Below are 27,321 nucleotides of genomic sequence, written 5' to 3' on the forward strand. Positions count from 1 at the left end.
CTGCATTTTTCTTCCAGAATTCCAGTTTGGGGAATTGACCTTGGCTCAGTGATTGGCCTGTCTGGCATGAGGGAAATCCTGTTTCCTGTTCCAGTGATGATGCATCAGTTCAGTGGGTCAATCCTAGTGAAATAGAAAGAAGAGTAGGATTGGTGGAGAAATAGAGGAAAATGCCAGCTTGCCCTAGGAGAGTAGTGGGATGGGCATCTCTCTTTCTAGATGAGGGCAAGGAAGCACTGAAATCTGCAGCCTACAATCATAAGGGGATCAGACGTAACAAAGTCCATGCTTTGGACACCAGACCAGAGACATGAAAAGGTCTGTTTAAAAATCAAAACCCGGAGAAAGCATGCAGGGTTTTATTTTCCAAAACTCTGTCAGAAATACAAATGGTCATTGCTGTAAGTCCAGAGTTCTTCCTTCCTAAATAAAAGTGTTATTTGTTATTTTATGCCCATGTTTTTGTACCCCAAAGTTAATAAAACAAAAACAAAACAAAACAAAAAAAACACCCCAAAACAACCCAATCACATCCCATGTTAGAATTCTGGTTCTGTGTGGGGTACTTGTGTCACCTGCCTCTGTGAGCTGCAGTTTCCATACCTGCGGAGAGAGCTTTAACTGGTGCCCCACCAGCTGTAGTGAGGGTGGGGGCAGTAGCTGGGGCAGTCACCTTAGCACCATCCTCTAGCATTGAATGCATTTAAAAAAGTGATTCATCGTGGGTCATTTCTAAGCCTAGGAACTCCCTGATACTAACTTGGGGAAGCCAGCAGAGTTCAGGCTTGAGGTGCTGAGAAGCAGTGGCCGTGGGGACAGTATTTGCAGGATACGTGCTAACAGCAGGCTGGACAGATGGATTGCTTTATATATTTCTACTGATTTCTCACATCCATTCACTTTTACTTTCCACCATAATGAGGGCAGCATGGAAAGAAATGACATCAACTAACAGTGTCTGGGGTTCTGTGGGCCAGATTGCTGAGGGGAGGAATTTGAAGGAGCTGTTCTTTTGTCTCCAAAAAACATATTCTAGCTCCTGGGCCTCATACTGAATTTGAAAGACCATGTGTTGTAAATTCTTGGAAAGAAAATCATCATGGGTGTTAGAGATTCCTGCTAAGTTTGACTCTAGTCCACACATGGCTTTTATATGCTCCAGGTTTTTATTTGAAAAAAGTAGGTAGTTTCCAACAACTTCTTAATTTTCATAAAGGACATTTTAAAAGATCTACTGATAATTTTCACCGATTCTTGGTAGAGTATTCCCAGTTCTCAGGAATGTATATTTTGGATTGTTCTTTTTTTTTAATTTTTATTTGGATTGTTCTTTAATTTTAAGTATTAAATTTTTTTTAAAAATTAGATTGTTCTGATGATTATTGAAGTGCATGAAAACTTTTTCTTTGCTGGTAAATACAATTGAAAAATTGTTCGAACTTCAGTGTTATTAAAAGTAATAGTGAAGGATTTCTTTTTGTATTGTATTAGTAAATATAAAAGGGAAGTCTATTTGACATAAGAATGTAATTGGTAGACTGGGCACTCTGCCCTTCTGTTAGTTTTAGGATGTCAACATAAGCATCCACAAAAGAAGGTAGGTAGTATGTATTAATATTCCTCAACATCTCCGTGCCCTTTAACCCATTTCTTAACACTCCTAGGAAGTACTAGTAATCAGAAATACAGACAAAAGTTCATTTACAGAGGTGATTGTTGTAGTGCTGGTTTTATCAGCAAAAATTGAATTATAACTAAAATGCCAAATGATACGGGAATCATTGAGTATCGTTCTAGAATACTTTTAATTTTACAGAAAATTATTTGAAAGGAAATCACTATGTTTTTTTATATTATTACCCTAATACCAGTTGTTCAAATGTATAAAAATAAAATAATTAATATATGCCCATGATTAAAAAAATTAAGAGTACAGAAAAATATTTAATGACACCTCTTCCAATTCCTTCCTCAAAGGTAAAACCTGTTGACAACTCCTTGTATATCCCTTCAAAAATATCCACATGTTGCTGAAACTGGTTTGGCTCAGTGGATAGAGCGTCGGCCTGTGGTCTCAAGGGTCCCAGGTTCGATTCCGGTCAAGGGCATGTACCTTGGTTGCAGGCACATCCCCAGTAGGGGGTGTGCAAGAGGCAGCTGATCGATGTTTCTAACTCTCTATCCCTCTCTCTTCCTCTCTGTAAAAAATCAATAAAATATATTAAAAAAATATCCACATGTTTATATCTCTTTTAAAAATCAACACAAAGATGATCAGTATTGAATACATTGTTTTTCTTTTCTTTTTTTTATATTTTATTGATTTTTACAGAGACGAAGGGAGAAGGATAGAGAGTTAGAAACATCGATGAGAGAGAAACATTGATCAGCTGCCTCCCACACCCTCCCCCCACTGGGGATGTACCCGCAACCGAGGTACATGCCCTTGACCGGAATCGAACCTGGGACCCTTCAGTCCGAAGGCTGAAGCTCTATCCACTGAGCCAAACCTGTCAGGGCTACATTGTTTTTCAATGTCTTTCCTTTAACCTCATTTCTTTGAATATATCTTGTATTTATGGCAAGTAAAACATTTTTAGAGTATAGATGTTTATTAGAAAAATCTCACTTATCCCAATAGAGTATGACAGATGGTTTGCAGTGGATTTTTTTTCTGAGGGGCATCATAGAATCACAGTAGTGCATAAGAGTTCATTGCACAGATCTTGTTAACAAATCAGGACTTTGAAAATGAACGCCTTAGTTCATTGCTCTCTTTTCATTCCCTTCATGCAAAGCAGATGGCTTCGTAGACCTGGTGCACTTGCACGTTTCCAGTTCTGTCTTTATTGACGAGCCCTGCCTGCACCTGCCATCTCAGCTTATTCTCCCACAGTTAATACTGGAAAATTGTTAATGCCATCATAGTTCTGTTTTACTGAATGACAGCATTTGGAGTTCTGTCCTCATATTTGAAGAATTGGATTGGTCAAATACATTTTAATAAGTTCGTTCTAATTTCATTTCTCTGGCCTCATAAAGGATTATCCCAGTGAATTTGGAAGACATGACAGGAAAAAGTAACGAAATGACTTTCTCAACAGTTCTGTGATAATGGGAAATTGAAATAGGAATGGCACCAAGGGGAGATAAAACCCAGCCTGGTTTCTAAATATACACATAGACAAGGAGGGCTACATAAAATAATAAAATACGAACTGCAATAATCATAAAGGGTACTCTAGATTTAAAACACGTACATGAAGTAAAACAATCAGGAAATTATTGCCCATTGTTGCAAGGGAACAGATGGTGCTTAAAATACCTTTTAATTTTATGTCATTCTTAAAATCAAACAACCAAAGAACATATACCATCTATATTTAAAAAGTTAAATGCATACTTTTCTATTTTGGGGAGAATGCTAGAGTAGAGTTGAAGAACAAATGCAGCATGAATCTGCCAGTAAAGACACATGTTGGAGGCTGTTTTGCAGGGGATGAAGGGCAGATGAAGGAAAAGATTTCTGAGAAAGTGTTCCAAACATGCTTAGCTCCTATGTGAGACTTCTCTATTACATATTTTCCCCCTAAGTGGTCTAGTGAGTGACTTGATATTGAACGTTTAAATTCTGAAATGTCTGGGTTATGTCTCTAAAACTGCATCCATTTCAGTACATGGCCGTAATTTTTAGAAAGTGTGATTTAATGCTTTAGTATTTCACATTTGATTAGAGAGAATGTTAGGTTTTTCTGAATTTTGGTGCTGTGTTAACTGGCCTTCAGAATTAATGCTGAATCCTAAGCCCTAAAATGTTTAGTTTGAGTAAGCCTGACCAAGACTTCTTAATAGATAAACTTTTGTTCTCAGATTTGTACATAGGTTTATGCTACAGCAGTGGATCTTAAAAGGCGTTTCTGTTGTGTAGTCTCCTTATCATGAATTCCTGGTGCTTCCCCCCGCATCCCCCAATCAGTATATACATGTGCGCTGGTGTTACTGAGATGGAAGGAGACTATGGCAGAGCTTAAGCAGTCTGATTGATTCAGCCATTCAGTGCTGGGTTGAAAATGTTGGTGCTGAGCACAGATTCTTGTTCAGTTCCTGTTGCCACGTTACTTTTTGTTCACATTGGTGATCCTGCCAGTCAGAGCAGCCTATGTGACAATGAAGAGAAAGAATTGGAGGTTCAGATCCATATTTCAGAGTATCCACTCTTTGAGTTGTGCAATGGAGATCTAAAGACCATATTTAATTACCATGTAACTGATGGAATTATCAAGAAAATTGGGATGATGTAATTCACTGTGTTTTCAAAGAAACATTTTCAGGTGGGGAAATTTACAGGCCTAGAATTTCAATGGTTGTATGTAGAGTTTAGCTTTATTAGAGTGGCATAATGATAATAATTAGTTTGTGTTGATTTCATTCTAAGAGAGCCACCCCCCCCCCCCCCCGCCAATGTATCTTCCTCATTTACTATCTGGAACCAATTGACACGATAGCAGATTGAATCACATGTATTTTCTTGGTCTTTTTTTTTCTTTAATCAGTCTGTAATGAGTTTCTTTCTGGGTCAACAGTTCTTTTGCGACCCAATTTCAATGACAAACAGTTCCTTATGTGTACATGTCAGCAATGACATTTCAGTTCTGGATGGTGGACAAATGGTGGTAATGCAGGTGCAACTCTCTTTGGTTTGGTCCTGGGCAACCTGCAGTGACGCACAGCTGCTAACTGCTAGTATGGCAAGGCAACGTCAGCGTCTTCCATCTCTGGACTGCTTCTCTTCTGTCTTCCTGGCTGGAGTAGTCCTGTCGATTCTCTCTGTTGCTGGAATCCACATGGTCTCGGAGTTGTTTTCTGTTTCTTGGTCTTTATAATTATTACACTTTGAAGGAAATGTATGGAAAACTCCATAGGATAAAGGCAAACAGACACCACTATGGAAGGAATTGTCTTCAGTGGATGTCATGTGTCCTGCTCCCACCTTCCTGTTTCCTCAGTCACTCAGTAGGGTCTGCCCCTCAGTGGGTAGATTAGTGGTTCTGGACCTTTGTCTTCAGTGGGTTCATCTCTGAAGCAGGAGGCCAGGATCCACTAATCAGTGCTTACCAAATTTTTCCAACTGTCTTTTAGTTTAATTCAACTTCTATTAATTGCCCGCTGTCCAGTGGCCTGTGATTAGGCTCTTGGGTGCAGGCCCTTGTCTTGTGTTCTAGTTATTCCAAATACTGTGGGACCATAGAGAGTCTATTTGATGAGATCTTAGACCCACTTTCCTAGGTCAGGCTTTCTGTCATACTTATTTTTTAAAAATTGGAATATTATCAAACATATAGTTAGGCTTATTCAAACTAAACATTTTAGGGCTTAGGATTCAGCATTAATTCTTTTTTTAAAAATATATTTTATTGAATTTTTACAGTGAGGAAGGGAGAGGGATAGAGAGTTAGAAACATCCATCAGCTGCCTCCTGCACACTCCCTACTGGGGATGTGCCCACAACCAGGGTACATGCCCTTGACTGGAATCGAACCTGGGACCTTTCAGTCCGCAGGCCGACGCTCTATCCACTGAAAACCCGTTAGGGCTCAGCATTAATTCTTGTTATATGCTATTGTTTTTGAATATTTTCTTATGCCACTTCAAAGCCCTCAAAAACACTATTTGAAATTGCTGAATATTTCATCCTAAGAATGAATCCCAATTTAACTATTGTTATGAAGTTTGTTTACAGATTTCAGTATTATCAATTATACTTATCAAGTAAAGAGCTTTATGCATAAATTACTGTCCAACTTTCCTTTTCTTAAGGGATCATATGTTAGAAGGCTAATTATTGAGTCAAATAGTATTTGGAGACAAGTCAGATTGTTTCCAATATTTGTACTCACATAAGTAACATGAAAATGATGTTTGGTAATACTGAGATTGTTATGAAAAGAATTATTCTTTTTTTAAATAAAAAGGTTTAATCCTATTTTTAAATCACTAAGATATTTGAACAATTATAGTAGCCTATATTTTAGTATTTTAAAATATTTTATTATGAATTAAGGATATGGACTTTGTTTCTATTTTCCACAAATATCATTCTCAGTTTGTTTGCTTTCCAATTGTATTGGAGTGTGTGTGTGTTTTTTTTGTTTGTTTGTTTGTTTTTTTACAGAAACCAGTGTTTGCTTATGGCCCTAGGATTGAGCCTCTCTTTCTCTTTCTTCTTAGCTGCCACTGTTTACCCACCCGGGCTTTCTTTCCTCTGTGCATGACTGTGGAACATGCATAGCCTTCCCAGTTCCCACTCTGTTCCTGCAGCAAGTTACAGATGTCCTGTTTGTCTTAAGATTTATACTGCTAGAAGCTGCAGGGAAGCGGGATTGAGAGTCATCTTTTGTGGGAGTTGCAGAGGTTCCAGGTGGGAGTATGTCCTGTCTGCTTCATAATGTCACAGATTATCTTTCTCCTGGTTCCTTTGTTCATGCAGTTGGATAAGGAGGTCTTTGCTATTTCCAGGCTCTCAACCTATATTTATAAGACCACTTCTTATCCTTTTATGCTTCAGCTTGGCTGGACTGCTCTCTGTTCCCTGACCAGTGTTACTCAGTGGTTAGAGCATTGGTCTTGGGTTCGATTCCTGGTCAAGAGCATGTACCTGGGTTGCAAGTTTGATCCCTTGACTCGATTGGGGCACATGTGGGAGATAACCAATCGATGTGTTTCTCTCACATCAATGTTTCTCTCTCTCCCGCTCCCCTAACTCTCTTCCTCCCTTTCACTCTCTCTAAAAAATCAATGGAAAAAATATCCTTTGTTGAGGATTAACAAAAAAAAGTCTTTGATAAAGTTTGTAGAAAATCTCTCTACTAGTATGTATTCCATGAAACCTTTCTTGGAGTTGTGCATCTTTCTTGGGAAGCTATAGTCTATTAATTTGTCTGCCATCTCTGTCCCCTAGACCTGCCTCTTTTTTTGTTTTGTTTTGTTAATCCTCACCCAAGAATATTTTTCCATTGATTTTTTTCTATTTAAAAATGTATTTTATATTTGAAGGTTTTATTATTTTATTATTTTATGTACAAAGAGATAGTATTCTGTCATAAGGTAGATGTCTTAAACGACCCATTCATGGAAGTTCACTTAGTCCAACTTAATGAAACCTTATGTCCCTCGTATACTGACGGAAACACTGGCAGCACATGTTGAGACCGTACTTCCAGATCAGACTGTGGCGGTTTGAGCAGACGTGGCAAGAATGAGAACCCTGGCCGAATTTCCTTGGATGGCTCCAGTAGAGTGGCTGGTGACCCATCTTGCTGACTCTGTAGCAACGAGGCAAAAAAAAAAAAAAAAAAAAAAGGCTAAAAATATATTTTTTATTAATGTCAGAGAGAGAGAGAGAGAGAGAGAGAGAGAGAGAGAGAGAGAGAGAGAGAGAAACATTAATGATGAGAGAGAATCATTCATTGGCTACCTCCTGCCCTGACCGGGAATCAAACCACAAACTCCTGGTTCATAGGTCAATACTCAACCTTTGAGCCACACCTGGCTGGGCTTTCCATTGTTTTTTTAGAGAGAGTGGAATGGAGGGGGAGAGACAGAGACACCGAGAGAGACATTGATGTGAAAGAGACACATTGATTTCCCATAGGAGCCTGTGAGCCTGCAACTGAAGTATGTGCCCTTGACCAGAATCGAACCTGGGACTCTTCAGTCCATGGGCTGATGCTCTATCCACTGAGCCAAACCAGCTAGAGCTGGACTTGCCTCTTTTGAAAGAATGCTTTCTTTGTACTCATTTTCACAGAGCAAGACAAGCCATCATAATAACCCAAGGGATCAAGAGAAAGTGTTTCTTTGCCTGCCATTCTTGGAGGCTGTGACTGTGAAACCAAGTGTCTTGACTTGAACTGAACTGGGAAGGCAAAGAATGAGGCAACTACAGTCTTGGGAAAATAGAAAGGCCCAGAGGGAAATAGGTATTCAACAGAAAGTCAAGACACAACTATAGGCTAAATATTCATTCACTCATAAGCTTATACATTTAACAGAGGATGATGGATTCTTTGGGACTGGCAGTTTGCAGGGGGGCAGGGGGAACTTATTAAAGATCACTTCCAATCTGTGGATCTGTGGCTTTACAAATCATGTGTGTGGAGATGTGCAGACAGTAGAGTGCATGCTTCAGTAAATTTAGCAGCAAGGAGCCTGATGACAGCTTGAGTGTTTGTGACTGTGCTGTTCATTAATAAACCTTTGAGGAAATTTATAACTCAGTGAAAGGAGGACAAAGCCAGCCCATTTTATGCCTTTTTGTATGTTATGGTTTAAGCCTACAGCAGAACTAATCACTGGAGTTGTATGGATTACCGAACAAAGATGAGTAAGGTTGAACTTCAAGGAAATGTGCTATTTATAGAGTTATTTGTATTTTCAGTTGGGGATTTTAACTGTGGTATAAAATAAAAGAGTCATATAATGAGGAAAGATCAATGGGATGCTAAGTGGTGAGAGTGTCATTCTGAGGGTTACTAGCTATTTTTATGACATTTGATAGTTCTTTAATGTAAGGTAAATTTTTTAAAATAGTCAAAAGCATATGAATACTCAGATAATGTTTTTCCCTCTGTATAGGTCCAGCTTTTGGTTTTTAAAGATTAGATTGCTCTTTGAGTCACTAAAAAGAATTGAGTCCACAACTGGAGATTTAAATTTTAAAATCATGTTGCTTCTAAATGTTAGACAAAAATAAAACTGTACTGCACAGTATTTGTTTATTTACACTTATATATTTTATTTTTTGGAAACCTGTCAATTTATGATATAGATCAATAACTCTAGAAATTATTCTTGTGGACAATTTTAAGCAAGGATATTTATAACATCCCTTCCCCCATTTCAGGTGTGAAAATATGCTTATCAGCAGTAGAGGATTGATGGGATAAAATTGTAGAACATCTCTACTGTATAGCTATTAAAAACAATGGGGTCAATCTATATGAACTGATGTGACAACATCTCTAAAATATATGAAGTAAAAATAAAAAAAGCTAATTAAGGAATGCCATGTATAGTGTGAAGCTGTGATTTTAAAAAAAATCTTTAAAAAATGTAAATAGATAGAAAAGAAATGAAAGGATACCTACTTAATTATGGTGGCCTGTGATCAGTGGCATGAATTTGAGCCATATAAAGCTGGGACCTCATCTTGTATATATTTTACTTCTGTGTTGTTGGAATTCTTTTTTACAAGATTGTTTTCTTGTATTATTTTGTGCTATTTGAAAAATATCCAATAAAATTATTTTTATAGTTCTTAAAAGTATATTTATATAGAGAGCTCTAAACTCGTTTAAGTGTGTCTTATAAGCACATGGTAGAGATGTTCTGTAATCTATGTACTTCTAGATATTTAGCCTTATAACCAGAATTTCACTGTGGGTGAGGAGGATAGTTAATGTGTCTATACATGCTCATAGTACTTTTAAAGCATTTAAAACTGTATTCTAGACTTACTAATTGACCTCTAAGTAAGGTGACATTTCTCATGGATTCTAAAATGGCAAAAAGCATCATTGACACATATTATTTAATAATTGTTGGAAGAATTAAAATGGAAATTTGCTTAGAAACCATTTTCAGATAGAATATAATGTTCTGTATGTATTGTAGTAAAAAAGTCTGAAATTGCATATTAGCTTTTGATAAAACATGTAATATATGTTTGTGTATCATTCCCACATAATCAAAAGTCACTAAATTGTATTGCAGACTTTGGTGCTTAAATATTAATGTATTTCATTACTTTTGTTCTCAAATTAAATATTTATGGACAATGTGTATTTTTCACCAGCAGAGGGCAGTGGCTCATTACATTTTTTTTCCTTCAAAATCCTTTAGGAGTGGGTTTTCCTTATAGCATTTGACCTAATTTGACATTTGAGTCAGAGATATTTGCTGACTATAAATTTGTGATTGATATTTTTATATAGAAGAAAATATGATAAAATGAATGTAACTGAATTCAATAAGAAATATTTATACTATTGTTTATATTCCTTCTAGATTGATTAAAATAAGTGCTCATTTTATGTATAGGAAGTATGGGCGTTTAGCTTAAAATGTAATCAAATTCAAGTGTTTTTTTTCTTTTGTGAAATGAAGTTATAATTTTCCCAAACCTATTGCCAACTGCGTGTGGTCTCTGACTGTTGTATAGTGTAGCTGCTGTGCAAAGGGGAAGGAAGCATTTATGCACACACAGACACACAGCACAAATATAAAATAAAATTTTTTGGGAAAAATTATAAGCTGACAAGTAGCAATATCTTAGGTAATTAATGTAGATTAGTTGAATGGCATGCAATAAATTTGTCTCTTCTTTCTCTCATGAGGTGTTGACATTTATTAAACTTTGAAAAGCAATTTGGGATACACATTTTCTCAAACTGTGCCATGGCAGTGACCTACAGTGCAGTGCATCCCCGCCTTTATCTTGCTTCCCAGATCTGTCCCAGGAACTAGTTAGAAACCAACTTAATTATGCTCCTTGTTCTGCGATTACGTCTTTGGCAGGTGCAGATCCAGTACCCTGTCAATGGGCAGCTATCGCTTAAACACATGCAGCCATGCCATGTTACCTGTCCTTCAGAATAAACTGTGGAGGTACCCACTGTGGGGATGCATTCTTATCATCTGGGTTCTGAGGGATTTCAAATAGGTGAAAATATTTATCCTTTGGTTTTCATTGGAGCTGTATCCAGAAGATCCTAAAGGACTGTAATTCTGGGATAAGATGTTTTTCAAGTCAGTCACTCATTAGAGATAGAAACTGTACTTTTGAGAGAAAGGTTCAAGTCCTGAGAACCCTGTTCTAAAGTATCCCTTGGTTTTTGTGTAATGAGCCCTTTTTAATGAAAAAAATTTTTTTATTGATTTCAGAGAGGAAGGGAGAGAGAGGTAGAAACATCAATGATGAGAGAGAATCATTGATCAACTGCCTCCTGAACACCCCACACTGAGGACCAAGCCCGCAACCTGGGCATGTGCCCTTAACCGGAATTGAACCTGGGACCCTTCAGTCCACAGGCCGAAGCTTTATCCACTGAGCCAAACTGGCTAGGGCTGAGCCCTTTCTTTTTAAAATAAAGCAAGAACATGAAACATTTTGAAAATGCAAAATTCTACTTGAGAGTATTTGTAAGTAAAAGATTGTACTTCTTTAATTTGCTGGATATGTACATGCACAGTAGAAGTGTTTGATCTTAGTCCAGTTCTAACTCTGTGGTTGTGGAAGGATGTTCTTGATTTTGTGGCTGTGACTCAGAGAGCTGTACAGGTGCATATATATGCAGGTGGGATTGGGGACAGAGAGCTGCAAAGATCAGCATTTGCCCTCTCTAACATGGGCCAAAGAGGCTGGAGAATGCAACATGTTCCTTTACTCCTACAGATCATTAATCTGGATATGTTATGATTGTCTGATTTAGCACTTCAGTGATGTTGGTGTGTATTGGGGATAGAAATTTAATTTTATAACTCAACCTATTTAGCAATGGCTGTGAAAAATCACCAGAGATGTAGATAGATCTTTGCTATTGTCCGATGTTTCAAAGATATCTTCTATTTTTTTTAAAAATATTTATTTATATCTTATATATTGATTTTTGAGAGAGAGAGAGAGAGAGAGAGAGAGAGAGAGAGTTTTGTTGTTTCCCTTATTTATTCATTTATTGGTTGATTCTTGTATGTACGCTGACCAGGGATTGAACCCAACAATCTTGGCATATTGGGATGATGTGCTAACCAACTGGCCTACCGGGCCAGGCAAAGATTTCTTCTATTGCTGTTTCTAAAGTGATAGAGTACTATTTATTAAAAAACAACAACAACAAAAACAAAAACATCCTAGCTGGGTAGCTCAGTTGGTTAGAGCATTGATCAGTGTTGCTAATTCCATGCGAACCTAGAGGATGTTCAGACCACCAGCCTTAGAAATAAGAGTGCCCTGTGACCCTGCATTCTGTAACTGGGAGTTTATTCTGTGGAAAAAAATGAGAAAGTCACACCAGATGTGTTTATTTGGATAATCTGCAAAGTTGATTATGAAACTGAAAAACTGGTAGCAAGTAAATATTCAACATTGAGGGAAGGTTGAATAAATTATGATATATATACTCATCCACGATATGCTAATGAGCATGATAAATGAATGGATGTGTATTTATTGATACAGACATTTATAATACACTGTCAAGGATTAAAAGCAGATTACAAAAACAGGATATTTTCCTTTTTATGTTTGAAACTACATGTGTATTGTAAATTATAGAATGGTATTCATTAATTTGTAACATTGTTATGGTCAGGGCTGTAATTTTCATTATTATATTTCTACAGCAACCAATTATTACATATGCAATTAAAAATATTGAAAGCTTGTTTTTATAAAGAATGGTCTCTGTGTTTTGCAGGTAAATATAAATTTCAGAGTATTGAATTTACTTAAAATTAAATATATGTCTATTGGTGAATGCATTTTAAATGGGGGTAAAAAGACAGGAACAGTAGCTTAGGAAAATATCCAAGATGAGAAAACTGATAGATCAGGGTTTACTAGTACATACTTTGCTAGATTTGAGGCTTTGAATAAGTTACTTGTCTTTAGCTTCAAACAGGAGTGTAAATACCAATAATCCCTGAGTGTGTATACCTATATCTAATATTTATAGTGTTGACTGTGAGCTATTAAGCTAGTTAACGATTTTGATGAATTGCATAACATGATTAAAAAAGTAAGCAAGTATATTAGGGAATGTTAGAATTAACAGCATCAAATAGCTACAATTCATGCCCACCCTTCTTATGGTACATTGCATTTCTTACATTAGATAAATCATGCCTGTTTAATAATGTTAGAAATTGTATAAAGATATTCTTACTTCAAACAAAAGGGGGCATTTGACCAATCTCCTGGATCACTGAAATAATTTATTTTATCTGGAATCTTAATTAAAATGTTTTGGTTGTGGAGACTTCTTTGAGGTATTTGAAAGGTGTATTTATGAATCTGTGTGATATAGCTGGCTGCCTCATGATCCCTTGTGTAGGATCATAGGGACTGAGGGAGGAATGTGGGAGGGGCTGGACACTACCTCCTGAGAGGGGGGACCCTCTGTGACATGAATAAGGTAGGAACCTGGTCCTGAAATTCCTTGCTTGCCAATTCCTGTCTCAATATTTCTCTCAGGTGGTTGGGACAGAATGGGCAGGTGGAAGGTGACCTCTGGGAATAGGTTTCCCAAGGTGCAGGCAGAGCCAGGGAGGGGCCCACACAGTGTTCTCTTCTGACCTCTCAGCCTCATTCCTTCTCCCACCCTCTCTACCCCAACTCTTCCCTCCCTGCTCTCCTGCACTTCCTTACCCCTCTTTTGGGAATTGTGCTGCTCCTTCCCAGTCTGTTGAACCCTGTGTGCTTTGGGTCTCACCTGTGCTATTGCTTCTTGCTGGCAGCATTCCTGACCCCAGGTTAATAGACCATATCTGCCTTCCCGGGTTAGTCTGCGGATTCCATGTACAGGAAATGCTTGCCTTCCTCACAGTGCCCCTGCGAACTGCTGTTCTCTGAGGCAGAGTCATAGGCACCTACACAGTCCTGGAATTCACTGTAGAAGGAACACAAGTACTTTGGCCAAACACAGTGGATCAAAACAGAAATATACTTTAATGTATGTGCATGGAGTAGTTGAAGGTACTGAAAACCCACAGACACAGCTGGTTACTTTTCTGTCTGAAGGGTAACCTTTTCCATAGTGTGTGGTGAGAGACAGAATGTGTATATTCACAGCTTTGTGTGTTAACTAATTTTTGTTTTGCTGTGGTCCATAGGAATTGCTGGTTAGACAAGGAGGACTGGATTCTAAGCAGATGGCATGTGTCAGAGTCCTCTGATCCACAGGTTGCTCTCAGAGATAGGTGTGTGTACTCCCTTATGAGTTATGATTGGATTCCCCCCCTTTCTTTTTGTACTAACTTTGATGTAGAAATAAGAATGAAAGGATACATTTTCTCATTATCAGCATTTCTACTATTGATGTTTTAATAATTGTGGTATTCTATTCTTGAAGGTTCCCCCCCCCAAATTGGTAACTTTTCTATATTGTTGCAAATCAGCGGATATTTTCAGCATGTTGAGAAATTTAACAAAACAAAAATAAAAAGCAAACAAAATACTGGCTGTTTCAGTCCTGAAAAGAAATGAGGTATAACCTTATTTCAGTAATGACAGTTCACTTCTATAGTTTCAAATAAACAAGTAAACAAAATACCAACATGTATACTAGGAAAAGTAAATGATCAGATTTCTTTCTGGGTAATATAACTCTTTTAAAATTAGTCACCCAGGGATGTTAGTTGAAAAATAAAAAATTTTGCACAAAAATGTTTCCCTAGTATTAAAATTTAAATTGATTTAAAACTTAAATATTTAGGTATTGTGAAGCATGTGGTGAAACAAACGTATCTCTTATATTGCAGTGCAACACTTGTGGAATCTATTGCACCGTCTTAGGCTTAAAGTTTGCAAAATGGATTTTTACTAGTATGAAGTATATCCTTCTTTACTCCATGCCAGTGCCAGCTGGGGAAGAGTACATGTTACATACAGAGTGCTTCTTCAGTGGGGTTGGCGAGAGGCAGGTAAAGGAATGTTACTTGGCCCCTCTTGGAGGTGTGGGTGGGTAGACTCACTTTCCCCACATGCCCCGTGGGTGGGTTTGTGCAGAGGCCCCCTCTTAGGGGGTGCTATCTTAGTTCCACGGGATGCCTTGACAGCCTGCCTGCTTGCCTGTCTGCCTGTCTTCCTGCCTTTCTTCCTTCTCTTACTGTATTCTCTTCCTTTTTTTTTTTTTTATTGTTAATACTCATCTGAGGATATTTTCCCATCATTGATTTTTAGAGAGAGTAGAAGGGCGGGGGAGAGACAGAGAGAGAGAAACATCGATGTGAGAGACACATTGATTGATTGGTTTCCTCTCGCACGCAACCTGACTGGGGCCGGGGATCAACCTGCAACCGAGGTACATGCCTTTGACCAGGAATCTAACCTGGGACCATTCAGTCCATGGGCTGATGCTCTATCCACTGAGCAAAACCAGGCAGGCCCATTCCCTTCCTTTTTATCAGTGAAATTAGCACTTGGGAAAAATAGGACAGCTTTAACTTAATTCTGATAATACATATAAGCAGAATTGAAAATTCTCAGGTGAAAATTCATGTAGTTACTATTAAAATCAAATAGCTGTATTTGACATCCCCTGAGGCCAGCTGGTATCAGAGTTTCTGATATTTTATGCAATTTTAATTGAAACATAGTGCTGTCAATGTCGAAGAAAAAGATAGCATGATAGATGTATACAGGTAATAAATTGAGGGTCAGGATGCTAAGAATTCTTTTAGGAGCAGCCACACTTTCTGCTTTTCCATTTGAATTTTGTTCCATTGTCCTTGTTTGCAGTTTGGATTCCAGTTCTGATCTTTGTCTACAATTATTTTTCCATTCTAAATGGGATTTTCAAAGACAGTGACTAAAGAGTACATTACTCCCTGGCCAGTTGTAGACATTCTGAATGCACCTAGAATGATAGAATTTTTTTATGAGATGCTTTTTCATTTAGGAAATTCATCAACTTTCTTTACTGCTTCTAAGATACGTCATCGTATTAAGTTGCTAGGATGCAGTATACCTTATTTTTTCTCCTAGTAGAAACATGCAAGAAGTACATTATCTGTTCCTGCTATTTAGATTATGCAAAATGGGTGTTCTCTCCTCTGCCTAGGAGCCTTTGTCTTAGGGTCACATTTCCCTGAGGGGGTTAAGCTGTTGTATGGGAAAAGGGATAGGAAACAAGAGAAATTGACCTTCCCCTGAAGCAATCATGTTCCAAATATTCTCTTCTAACTACCACCTTGATGAAGAATTGGAACTGCCACTTTGAGGTTAAATTCCCTTTCAATTTCAGAAGACAGAGAATGATTGTTACACCTAGTCATTAAGAGAACATTGTCCTCATTGTGCTTAACACTTGTTAGGCTATTCCATTGTTAAGATTTGATTGTTTTTAACCCTTTAGAAAGAGAACAACAGTATGGGAAAAAATTCCCTCTGTCTCAGGAATAAGGAGATTTCTTGGTTTTGTTTTTCTTCCTGGAACCTTACTGTAGCTTGTATCTTGATAGGTATACACTGTGTCGAAGGTATAGCTCTTGAAGAACAAGGAAAGGGCCAGTTACACATGTTCAGATTCAGGCTATCTGTTAACAGAGTTAACATTAACAGCTTGTGGTAAAGGAAGGACCTCTTCTGGGTGTGAGAAATTCACAAAGATAATTTGGTGGCACTTGAACATAAACAGCCTGGACTTTTATCACCGATTAATGCTGGGATTAATGTACAAGGTAATATGGGAATACAGGATGGGGTGAGTTTAATTCCAACATGCAGGGATGTGAAACATATTTTGAGAGAGCTGATATTTGGGCTGATTAAGAAGATTGGATGGGATTTTGCAAGTCTTGGTGATTAGGAAGTATGTATCTGAAAGGGAATCAGCAGCTTGAGTAAAGTAATGTCGGCAGGAGATGGTAGGATGTTTTTGACAATTGACTGTGTAGTTTGAAATACGGTACAGTAGAATGGTGGGTAGAGCCAGGCTATGAAATACCTTGAGTGCTGCTTCCCTTTCAGATACATACTTCCTAATCACCAAGACTTGCAAAATCCCATCCATTCTTAATCAGCCCAAATATCAGCTCTCTCAAAATATGTTTCACATCCCTGCATGTTGGAATTAAACTCACCCCATCCTGTATTCCCATATTACCTTGTACATTAATCCCAGCATTAATCGGTGATAAAAGTCCAGGCTGTTTATGTTCAAGTGCTACCAAATTATCTTTGTGAATTTGGACCATTTTATTTTGTGTGATGGGGAGTTATTGAACATTTTTAAAGAAGAGGTCCAATATAAACTCTTTATAAAACATAGTGGTGAAAATATATAATAGATAAGTTTATAATTTAATAGCATATTTCATTCACGTTTAATTACTACTATAAATAATTTCCCCCAGTTTCAACCTGAACTTCTAATTTGTAGTAACAAGATGCCTTTACTAATTATTGTATGGCCATAGATGCGCCATTTTATTTATTTCTTAAAAATTTTTATAGCATTTATTGGGGTGACATTAGTTATTTAAATTATAGATTTAAAGTGTACAATTCTATAATATAGCACCTGTATATTGTAATGTGTGTTCACATCCAAAGTTAAGTCTCTTTCCATCACCATTTATCCCTCCTTTATCCTCTTTTACTTCCACCCTGTCCCCCTTTTCCCTCTTGTAATCACCATACTGTTGTCTGTGACTATGAGGTTTTTTCTTTCTTTTTTTTTGCTTAACCCCTTCACCTTCTCTCCCCACCCCTAGCCCCTCTGACAGCTGTCAGTCTGTTTTCTGTATCTGTGAGTATATTCCTTTTTTTTTTTATTTTGTTCATTACATCCCAAATATAAGCATTGAATGTTACATGTCTGTTAAGAGGATCATATCTTCTAAAATAAGCCTCACTTTAAATATTCTTACCCAGGTGCACAAGTGCTACATTGATCACTATTCAGCCAGTGCCCACCATCTCCAGACACAGATACTTCTCCTCTCTCTGACTTCTTCTACCACCTCTCTGCTGCTTGCCCACTGAGCTCCAAAACTCAGCCCCTGGCTTCAGCCCTAAGGCCCCTGGACTCCCCTGTCACTTTGCTGGAAATGGTCCCTTCTCCCCATCTGTGTGCCTTCTTCTTCCCTGAAGTATTTGCTTAGATATAATCTTTTCACCTTTTATTAATTTCAATTGGAGCCTTCTCCATAATTCCTATTCTTCCTTCCGGTGTTTTTTTCTTCATAACACCTATTATTTGACATGCTCTTTTGCTTATTTATTTATTTTTATCTCTTTTCCCCAACTTGAACATAAGCTCTATGAAAATAGAAATTTTTGTCTAATTCTCACCTGTATCCCCAGTATCTCACACTGTAACTTGTAAATAGTATGTACTTAATAGTTACTGAATGACTACAGTGCCAAAATGAAGAATGTACATTTTAATCTGCCACAGTTTAGCCCAGTTTTAGCTGATGCTGGTAAATTTGGGGAAGTTTCTATCCAGTCCCCACTTTCACTTTTTGTTTTATAACCAACACTCAACATTTCTAGTTTCTGTTGCCTTCAAAGAGTGCTGTTTGTCAGTGTCCAGGGCATGTGGTTACAATGGTAAGTAAAATGACTCCTATACTATTTTCTACAAAATGGTTATCAAAGGCCAGCTCTCAATTTTCATAATAAAAAGAAGTAGAATTCTTGGAATAGTCAGCTAACATCTTCAACATAAAAGCTTCAAACATTTCCAGAAGTGAAATTAAAAATGTTGATCAGCCCTAACTGGTTTGGCTCAGTGAATAGAGCGTTGGCCTGCGGACTGAAGGGTCCCAGGTTCGATTCCAGTCAAGGGCGTGTACCTTGGTTCTGGGCACATACCCAGTAGGGAGTGTGCAGGAGGCAGCTGATCAATGTTTCTCTCTCATCGATGTTTCTAACTCTCTATCCCTCTCCCTTCCTCTCTGTAATAAATTAATAAAATATATATTTAAAAAAATGTTGATCAGACCCTTTCACTGACAGTAGTCATTGAACTCCAGCCTCAAAGCAGAGATGGGATGCTTGGCACTCTTCTCCGGTTCTAGCCACTTGAACTGTGCATTAGCTACAGAAATGGATAGCATATTAGATTTATTTCCAAAATGATATTTCCCTACTAACTTAAAAGCCAATTTTGTAGGGAGATTTCTCAGGAAATCTCCTCACTTCTTATTTTGAAATATGCTTTAGGTTTTCAGGTGTGAAAGTTCTCTCTGTAAATCATTCTATTTTGTTTGGTAAAGCCTGTGTTTCTCGAAGTTTAGAGGCAGTAGTTCTGTAATCATCTGAATACTATTTCAGTATCCTGGAACATGGTTGGTTGCCTCACTCACCTGTGTCCTCTTTTTTTTAATAATTGTACTACCTCTCTGTGGCAGATAACACCTGGGGTCTTCTGCTGTGTGCTGCTGTCTCCTCCATTATTTATCTCCTGCCATCAGTTCCTTTGCAGACTTTACCGTTATTGGCTGTTTCTTTTCAAACCTTCACTGTTTAACCACTTTGGAGGTTGATGGTTAACCCTTGGCTCTAACCCCATCTCTTTTTTAAAAAAAATTTTTTTATTGATTTCAGAGAGGAAGGGAGACGGAGGGAGAGATAGAAACATCAGTGATGAAAGAGAATCATTGATCCGCTGCCTCCTATATACCCCCCACTGAGGATCGAGCCTGCAACCTGGGCATATGGCCTTGACCAGAATCGAACCTGGGACCCTTCAGGTCGACGCTCTATCCACTGAGCTAAACCAGCTAGGGCTAACTCCACCACCTAAAATCTGTCAGATTACTCTGAGAATGTAAAACTCTGAAATTTCTTCACGAAAGGATTTTGAGCAAGGAATCCCATTTGCCAGCATTCTCCGTCCCTGCTTCCTTGGACACATACTCAGGGTCCTCTGCAGTTTGTCTGTAGGCTGTGTTCCAGTCTGTTGGCCCCGTACTACCTGCACTCTGATTTGGCAAAACTGAGTTACCTTATACCCCGCACCTGTGCCTCTTCATCTCCCGGCTTTGCCACCTGTGTACAGTTTGGATTAAGCTCCTTATCCAAACTGTACACATACTTCAAGGCCATTTCAACTGCTTCCTCTTTTGTGAAGATTTATCTGCTCACCCTAAGCTTGTAGTAATCTCTCTCTACGGCGAAGTCCCTAGTTATCTTTACCTTAATTATAGACTTTTCTCTCTTGTGTTTGCTTATGTCTAATATCTCTTGTAGGTCAGGGAAAACAAATGCTTAGCCCTTGCCTTTTGTTCAATAAATATTGAAGGAATAAAAGAGACTTGAACTCACTTAAAGAAACGAAGTGCCCTTTAACTATTTACTTACCTATTCTGCGTGTCAGTTCTCTTTTAATTGTGTTTATTCTTCCATTTCCAAGTTAATAACAGCTAACATTTGAGTGTAATGCTTCACTTTTCACACAGCAGTGTACATTTATCCTATTTGATGCTCCCCAATAGTTCAGGAAGGAGACTGTGTGTAAATTATGAAATAAGACAGACATTGAGGTGCAGAGGCTGTTTCTTCTGTTAACTGCTGCTCTGCCCCGTCACTGGTCCAAGAGCTTTATCCATCCTGTTAAGTTGACTCTTCTTAGCAGCCCTGTTTTATAGAGGAAGAAATTGAAGTCCACGACTTACCCACTTGAGGTCACACAGTGGGTACCTCAGTCAGGTTTGCAACCCAGATATATTCTTTTTGGATGTGTCTGAAGGAGGAATATTTTATGGGTCCCCAAAAAGAATATTTGAGAAAAGTTTGTCTTTCCTATTTGAAGGAATTGTAGAGATTCTTTCAAATGTTTTCCTTAGTTTTTTAAGGATTAAAATAGACTTGATTTCTGCAACCCTCTGCCACTTCTTTTATGGCTCATGAGAGTCTCATTTCTGAAATGTCATTAATTTTATTGGCCCCTACAGGAGTTCCTCACTCTTGGTGAGTCCTGAAGCTCGTGGGGATATTACTCGTATTTTAACTCTTCCTGGTGCAATTGGATCCATTAATTATCCAAAGGATGCTTTTGACTTAATTGGCTTCAGTTTGTCAGAGGAGAAAGGCATTCTCCTTGGTGCTGGGGCGGCTAAAGTGTCTCTATCTCCCAAGACTTCCTACAGAAATCATGTTATTCAGGCAGCAGTTCTTGGGATCTCCTAGAGGTGAAATTCTCCAGGACAGTCCCAGGTAGGTTTTTGGGGTTTGTGTGAATTTTCACATCCTTGAAATAACTGCTGCCCCATTCTGTCAATATTTACAGAATTGGCAACATCAGTTGTTTCTATAAATTCCTCTCTAGTCTTTTTATATAAATTTATTCATTTTTAATTGAACACCTAATACAGAGAATGCCTAGAAAATAAAGCAGCTGTTGAATTTAGTGGCATTTACTTAAAATATATTTTGAGAGGATATGCAGAGATAATTCCTTCCTACTTCTCAAACAGTCAGCATTCCTCTGTTAGAAGAGGATTATTCTCTTTAATCCAGTAGTTCTTTCAAATTAATTAATGGGCATAAGAAACCTGGTCAGGTGGCTCCTTTGGAGCATTGTCCCATACACCAAGGGGTCACTGGGTCAATTGCCAGTCAGGGCACATACCTAGTTTGCGGGCTCAATCCCACTCGGGACATGTACTAGAAGCAACCGATCAATGTTTCTCTCTCACATAGATGTTGTTTTTTCTCTCTCTCTCTTGCTTTCCCTCTCTCTAAAATCAATAAACATATTTTGGGTGAGGATCGAAGGAAAAGTAGAAGCTTGGTTCTGCTCCCCTACACCTGTGTTTTGATTCAGACAGCACAGAGTTTTCTGAGGCCCGAGATCCTCTGAGTACATGTTGAGATATATTATTTCGGTCTTCTTCGCCTGTCACTACTGCCTTTTTGTGCCAGGATCCTTCAGGACAACACTGGCATTTACACAGAATTGCTTAACTCCTTGACTTGTGGGTGTTTGGAGTACTCTGCCTCCCCCAACCACACATACCATGGGCCTTAATCCCCTGTAACGAGTACAGCAGGCATTGCTGGGTACTCCATTTGTTGATCCTCCTCTCCTCCCCCCATGAAAATACCATCACCTCACTACAGTAGGTTTAGAGTTGCTCAAAGGGTTGTATGTAGTAAAAATGTTTACTATGGAGCTGTATAATCAGCCTTTAAGAAAATTACAATTAATCATCCAAAGGTAGCTGCCCAATTAAAAAATAAAGCTTAAGTAATAATGTGGCTGGGCCCTGCAGGCTAGATGGAGATGAGGATAGAAAAGGGGCTGAGCTTTACAGGGAAATGAATTCTATGGGCTCTTGCCTTCACGGAATCACTTGTGCCCTGAAGAGCACAGGTACTATGAGAGAGGTTCCACCATAGTGTTTGGGGGAGGTGGGGGAGTAAGAGAGGAGAGTTAGGTGCCATCAGGAAAATACCTCATGGAAGATGCTGGATTCTAATAGGGGTGTAGGAATACACGTGGTGGGGTTTGCTACCTATTAGACAGTAGCCACAGCCAGAATGCAGGGGGGAAAGTATGTGATGTGTTCAGTGTCCAAGTAGACAATCCTGGTTCTCTCATGTTTAGACTATGAGTAGGAAACAGGAGTTGGGATCATATCCTTATGATCCACAATACTGGGCTTATAGGAGGAATCTCTAAATAAGCCATAAGTCTAGTGATGCCCTCTTCCCAACTTTTTAAATCCTCGAGTTTTGGGCCTTCAGTGATTTTTTGTTGTTGAAAAGAGTACAATAATTAAAATAATTGTAGCAGTAGCACTAAGCCACCATTCAATTCTTTTCATATTTAATCCTTACAAGTAACGTGAGGTAGGAGAAACTGAGACAGGGGGGTGAAATTCTCGCCCTGGTGCACACCCACAGGAGCAGAGTGAAATAAACTCCAGCCCCCTGGCATTTCCACTAACTCATTAGTTCTGAACCCTGACATGATGTTGTCCCTAGAGGACATTTGACAATGCCTAGGGACGATTTTGATTGTCATGAAGGAGCATGGGTGCTGTTAAACATGCCATGCACAGGACAGCTCCCTGCATCAAAGAATGGTCCCAGAATGTCCGTGGTACTAGTGTACTGCCTGTACTACCACTACTGCTCTTTGTAACCACCTGCGTGCAGACCTATTAAGGTTTTCTCTTAGCTGTAGAGCTAATTTAAGAAAACACAGTTTTATCTTTTTCTTAGTGCCTTGATTGTACAGGAGGTCTAGTGAGTTGACTTATGTATCTGAAGTAGTAAAGTATTTTAATTTGATAAGTAGTGTGTATCTCATGTACTAAGTAATACTATATTTAAATGGCATAAAAGAGGCTATCAGCATAAATTGAATTAACTTCTCTAAAGCACATTATAGAATTTTCCTGTGGGAACAGTAGGTATCAGGATATTAACTTCAGAAAGGCTGCAGTAGATTCTGACAGGTAATTATGCCTACAGGTTCCAAATCCCTCGGTTTCTTTAATTCTGCAGGTGGTGCCGTTCGCTAAGGGAACGATAAATACCGGCATCACCTGCCTATCTGAAGCAGATCCTAGTTATCTGCGGCGTGCACCATTGCATGAGGGGCTGAAATGGAATGGATTCAGGAAAGGAATGGTTTGTTCCACATTCAGGGGCCACTTTCCTTATGGAAAAAAGTCATCCTAATGAATAATGTTCTTCCCTTGGGAACCTGGCTCTTCAAATAGTGTTAGGCTAAAATTTTATGTACAGTTTTAAAAAGAATCTTATGTTAATAGTAAACTTTTTGTTTGTTAATCCTCACCCAAGGATATTTTTTTCCCCATTGATTTTTAGAGAGAGTGGAAGGGAAGAGAGACACACAGAGAGAAACATTGATGTGGGAGAGACACATCAATTGGTTGCCTCCTGCACGAGTCCTGACCTCGGCTAGGATAGAGCCTGCAACCGAGGTATGTGCCCAAACCAGCAACCCTTCAGTCCAAGGGCTGATGCTCCAACCACTGAGCCAAACTGGCTAGGGCGATAGTAAACTTTGAAGGGGCAATTATAAAAGCCTTCTCAGTACAATTGAATTTGGCATAATTTTAATGTACACATAAGACAGTGTATAAATCTCAAAAAGAATAAACATTTCAGTCAAGAAAATAGGCTTGGCAGTGACAAACATAATGTGATGGCAAGGATTTTGGCATGTTTATTTCTGGAGTGAATGGTTCTTTGATTTGCCATTTTCCAGTCTTACGTATTATAAAAACAAGAGTTGGATAATGGTTTCTAAAATTAAAATTTAAAACCAGTCTATATCCTCCTCTAATTTTTATTGGGAACTTTAATTGTATATGAGCTGATCCTTTTTAAAAACTTTAGCTTTTATAACCAAGACGAGGATAAATTGTTAATATTCAGGATTTAAAAAAAATAATGTTTCTAATGTTTAAAGTGTGTCTGTATTCCCACTTTCCTAATTTTTAATAATCCGTGGTTTTTATTATGAAAATCATTCAGGACTTCATTTTTATTAGAAACTATGGGTATAAAATGAGATTATAAAGAGGCCATTAGATGTATTTCTGTACTATATCTGTTTGTAGTTTGTGTTGTTTGTATTTCTGTTGTCACTAAACAGCATTAAGTTCCTGCAGGGAATTACTTGCTGGATAGAAAAGTCCCCACAAGGAACATATATTCCAGATTTAAGGCTTGAATTTTTTAAAGACGTCGTGAAAAGTAGATGAACAAGTAGTAAACAGTAATAATTTTAAAATGTCAGCTTCTTGTTAATTTTAAAATGTCAGCTTCTTGTTTAATGAAACCTATTAAACTACATTGGCAGACAAGTATACTTATGTTTAAGATTTAACATATTTTGTTTGGATTTAAAAAATAATTTATTTTGGCTTTCAAACGAAACCTAGAATTACTTAGAGCCAGAAGGTAGCTCCAACACATGGAGTTTATTCAAATGTTAGTGAGAAGGGAAACAAACCCTTAAACTAACAGCATAAAAAAAATACCTTGTGATTTCTAGATATCCAGATGTTTGTGTTTTCTTTTTAAACCCCATTACTTGCTAAATTGGTGTTTTTACTTAAGTTGGAAATATTTCCTCCCACATAATTATGTAATTTCATATCTATTTTTAAAATGACATATGCTATAAAAATTGGAGATTTATGGGTATGTGTATACATCTTCTATATATATAAAAAGCCAGCGACCGGAATGCTGTAACGACTGGAATGACCGGTTGCTATGATGCCTACTGTGGCCAGCGAACCGGCCTGATGGTGGGTGAGGCCAGTGGCCAGATTCCTGCGGCCCCTCCCCACGGTTGGACCCGCCACCGATTGCTCCCCCTACCCCAATAGGGGGCGGGGCCGGCCAGCCAACCTCCTGCAGCCCCTCCTCCGACCCGGCCCCACCCAGCTCGGCCCCCCCACCCCAATTAGGGGTGAGGCTGGTGGCCAACTGTGGTCCTTCCCCCTAGCAGGCCCCACCCTGATCAGCCTGCGGCCCCTCCCCCCAGCCAGCTCCATCTCTGATCAGCACCCCCACTCCTATCAGGGGCAGGGCTGGCTGGCCAACCATCCACAGCCCTTCCCCCTGGCTGGCCCCACCCCAGATCAGGCCCTTCCCCTCCCCCGTCGCCAATAGGGCCTGGGGCCGGCCAGCTAACTACCCATGCCCCCGCCCCCAGGCCACTGGCCCCTGATCAGCTCCCCCCCACCCCATTCGAGGGCAGGGCTGACCAGTCCACTGTCCATAGACCCTCCCCACAGCTGGCCCCACCACCGATCAACCCCTACCACCTCAATTGGCCCGCAGCCCCTCCCCCCCAGCCAGCTCTGCCCCTGACCGCCACCCTCCACTTCAATCAGAAGCAAGGCCGGTGGTTACTGCCCGAGGCCCCTCCCCCTGGCTGGCCCTGCCTCTGATCCCCCCCAGTTGGGGGTGGGGCCAGCTGGCCCACCACCCATAGCCCCTCCCCATGGCTTGGCCTGGGGTCCAATCGCCCTCGGCCCCTTCCCACCAGCTGGCCCAGCCCTGATTGTGTCCTGATCAGGGCGGGCCACCGGACTCCACCCATGCACAAATTCATGTACTGGACCTCTAGTATGTATATAAGCAGTATTACTTTACTGGACTTGCTTTGCTAAGCAAACCAGTGCATACATTTATCCATAGATGACGGTGTGAGAAAAAGACATTGCCATTGGCTTTTTAACATTTTCACTTTTCATTTCAATGAAGTCATCATCTCCTTATATAGTCCACGATTAGAGAGTACCCTCTTAAGATAAATTGAAGGTTTTTCAACTTAACTCATTTAGCTGATTCTCTAAATTGAGCTCTTTAAATTAATTTTTAAAATATATTTTTATTGATTTTAGGGAGGAAGAGAGAGGGAGAAACATCAATGATGAGAGGATTATTGACCGGCTGCCTCCTGCACACCCCCTAGTGGGGTTCAAGCCTGCAACCTGGGCATGTGTCCCAACTGGAAATCAAACCATGACCTCCTGGTTCATAAGTCGACACTCAACCACTGAGCCACACTGGTGGGCTCTCATGAGCTTTTTGGTTGCTCCTGGTGCTTTAGTTAACTAGTTTAGGTTGACCACTCACTGTAGCATTCTGGTGAATGAGAAAGGACCTTACCTTAATTATTTAGACAATGGCAGTGTCCATTCTCTGGGACCCAGTCTGTAGAAAGGCTACATGGGGGAACAATATTTCGGGAGGTAGAGTGTAGTGGTTACCAGCAAAGGCTTTGAAGTAACAGATCAGCATTTAACTCCCATTTCTGCCATGTAATAATTGTGTTCCCTTTTTCAAAGTACTTACCTTCTCTGTGCTTAACTTTTCTCATCTGAGTTAATTCCTACCTCAGTTATTGTGAGAGGCACCTTATGTAAGAACTTCAGCACAGTGCCCAGCACTTAGCACTGAGGACATAACTAAATGTCTGTGATTATTGATCTGGTTTCAGGAACAGGATCAGACCTAGATTCCCATAGATACTTAAATCTTTTGGCCATTTTATGATGTAGACTGTGTGATAATAGCCACTTTTACCAGAGAAATAGAAACAGCAGAAAACTACAATTAATTTAATGTTGTTGTCAATAAGAAAGACTAGAATTAAAAGTTTATTGATAGTTTCCTTGTTTATTATATTTCAAGACTTGATGGTCTTTTAACTATAGAGTGCTCTAAGTTTTAAAAAAGAAACTATATAGCTCTCCAGGCTTTAAAAAAATACATTTCAGGTTTTGAAAAAAAATTCATTATCATTATCATCATCATAAAAAATTAAAGTTATTCCTGCAAAAGCAGTAGCATCTGTAAGGAAGGATTTTGTAAGCCTAACAGTTCAAATTATCTTTAGGGAGACAATCTTTGTAGCTGACACTGTAAACTCCTTGGCTTTTTAAGGTTTAAACATTAATCAGTAAAAATAGATTTTAAGTGGAAGACTGTAACCCTGATTTTATGTTTCTAGTGTTAAAATGCATTTATTTGGCTTAGAAATCTACATTGTCAATTAGATATCAGGTATTGTGTGTGTGTGTGTGTGTGTGTGTGTG

General features: G+C 38.9%; 2 protein-coding genes across 6 annotated transcripts in view; one reads left to right on the top strand and one right to left on the bottom strand.

Annotated features, from left to right (window-relative positions):
• Positions 1–27,321, top strand: part of KDM4C (lysine demethylase 4C) — a 332,885-nt gene that overhangs the window by 120,400 nt on the left and 185,164 nt on the right. The window lies entirely within an intron of this gene.
• LOC307111242 (small ribosomal subunit protein uS14-like) lies at positions 7,150–7,459 on the bottom strand. The gene has a single exon (XM_079790984.1). It carries the CDS (start codon positions 7,310–7,312, stop codon positions 7,151–7,153), a length of 162 nt encoding a protein of 53 aa, XP_079647110.1. The 5' UTR covers positions 7,313–7,459; the 3' UTR covers position 7,150.

This window comes from Cnephaeus nilssonii (genome assembly GCF_951640355.1).
Source record: "Cnephaeus nilssonii genome assembly, chromosome: 14".
NCBI classification, from domain to species: Eukaryota; Metazoa; Chordata; class Mammalia; order Chiroptera; family Vespertilionidae; genus Cnephaeus; species Cnephaeus nilssonii.

What these genes read in the sequence shown, in the direction of transcription:
- LOC307111242 (XM_079790984.1), bottom strand. Translation starts at nt 7,312, where the DNA reads ATGGGTCACCAGCCACTCTACTGGAGCCATCCAAGGAAATTCGGCCAG.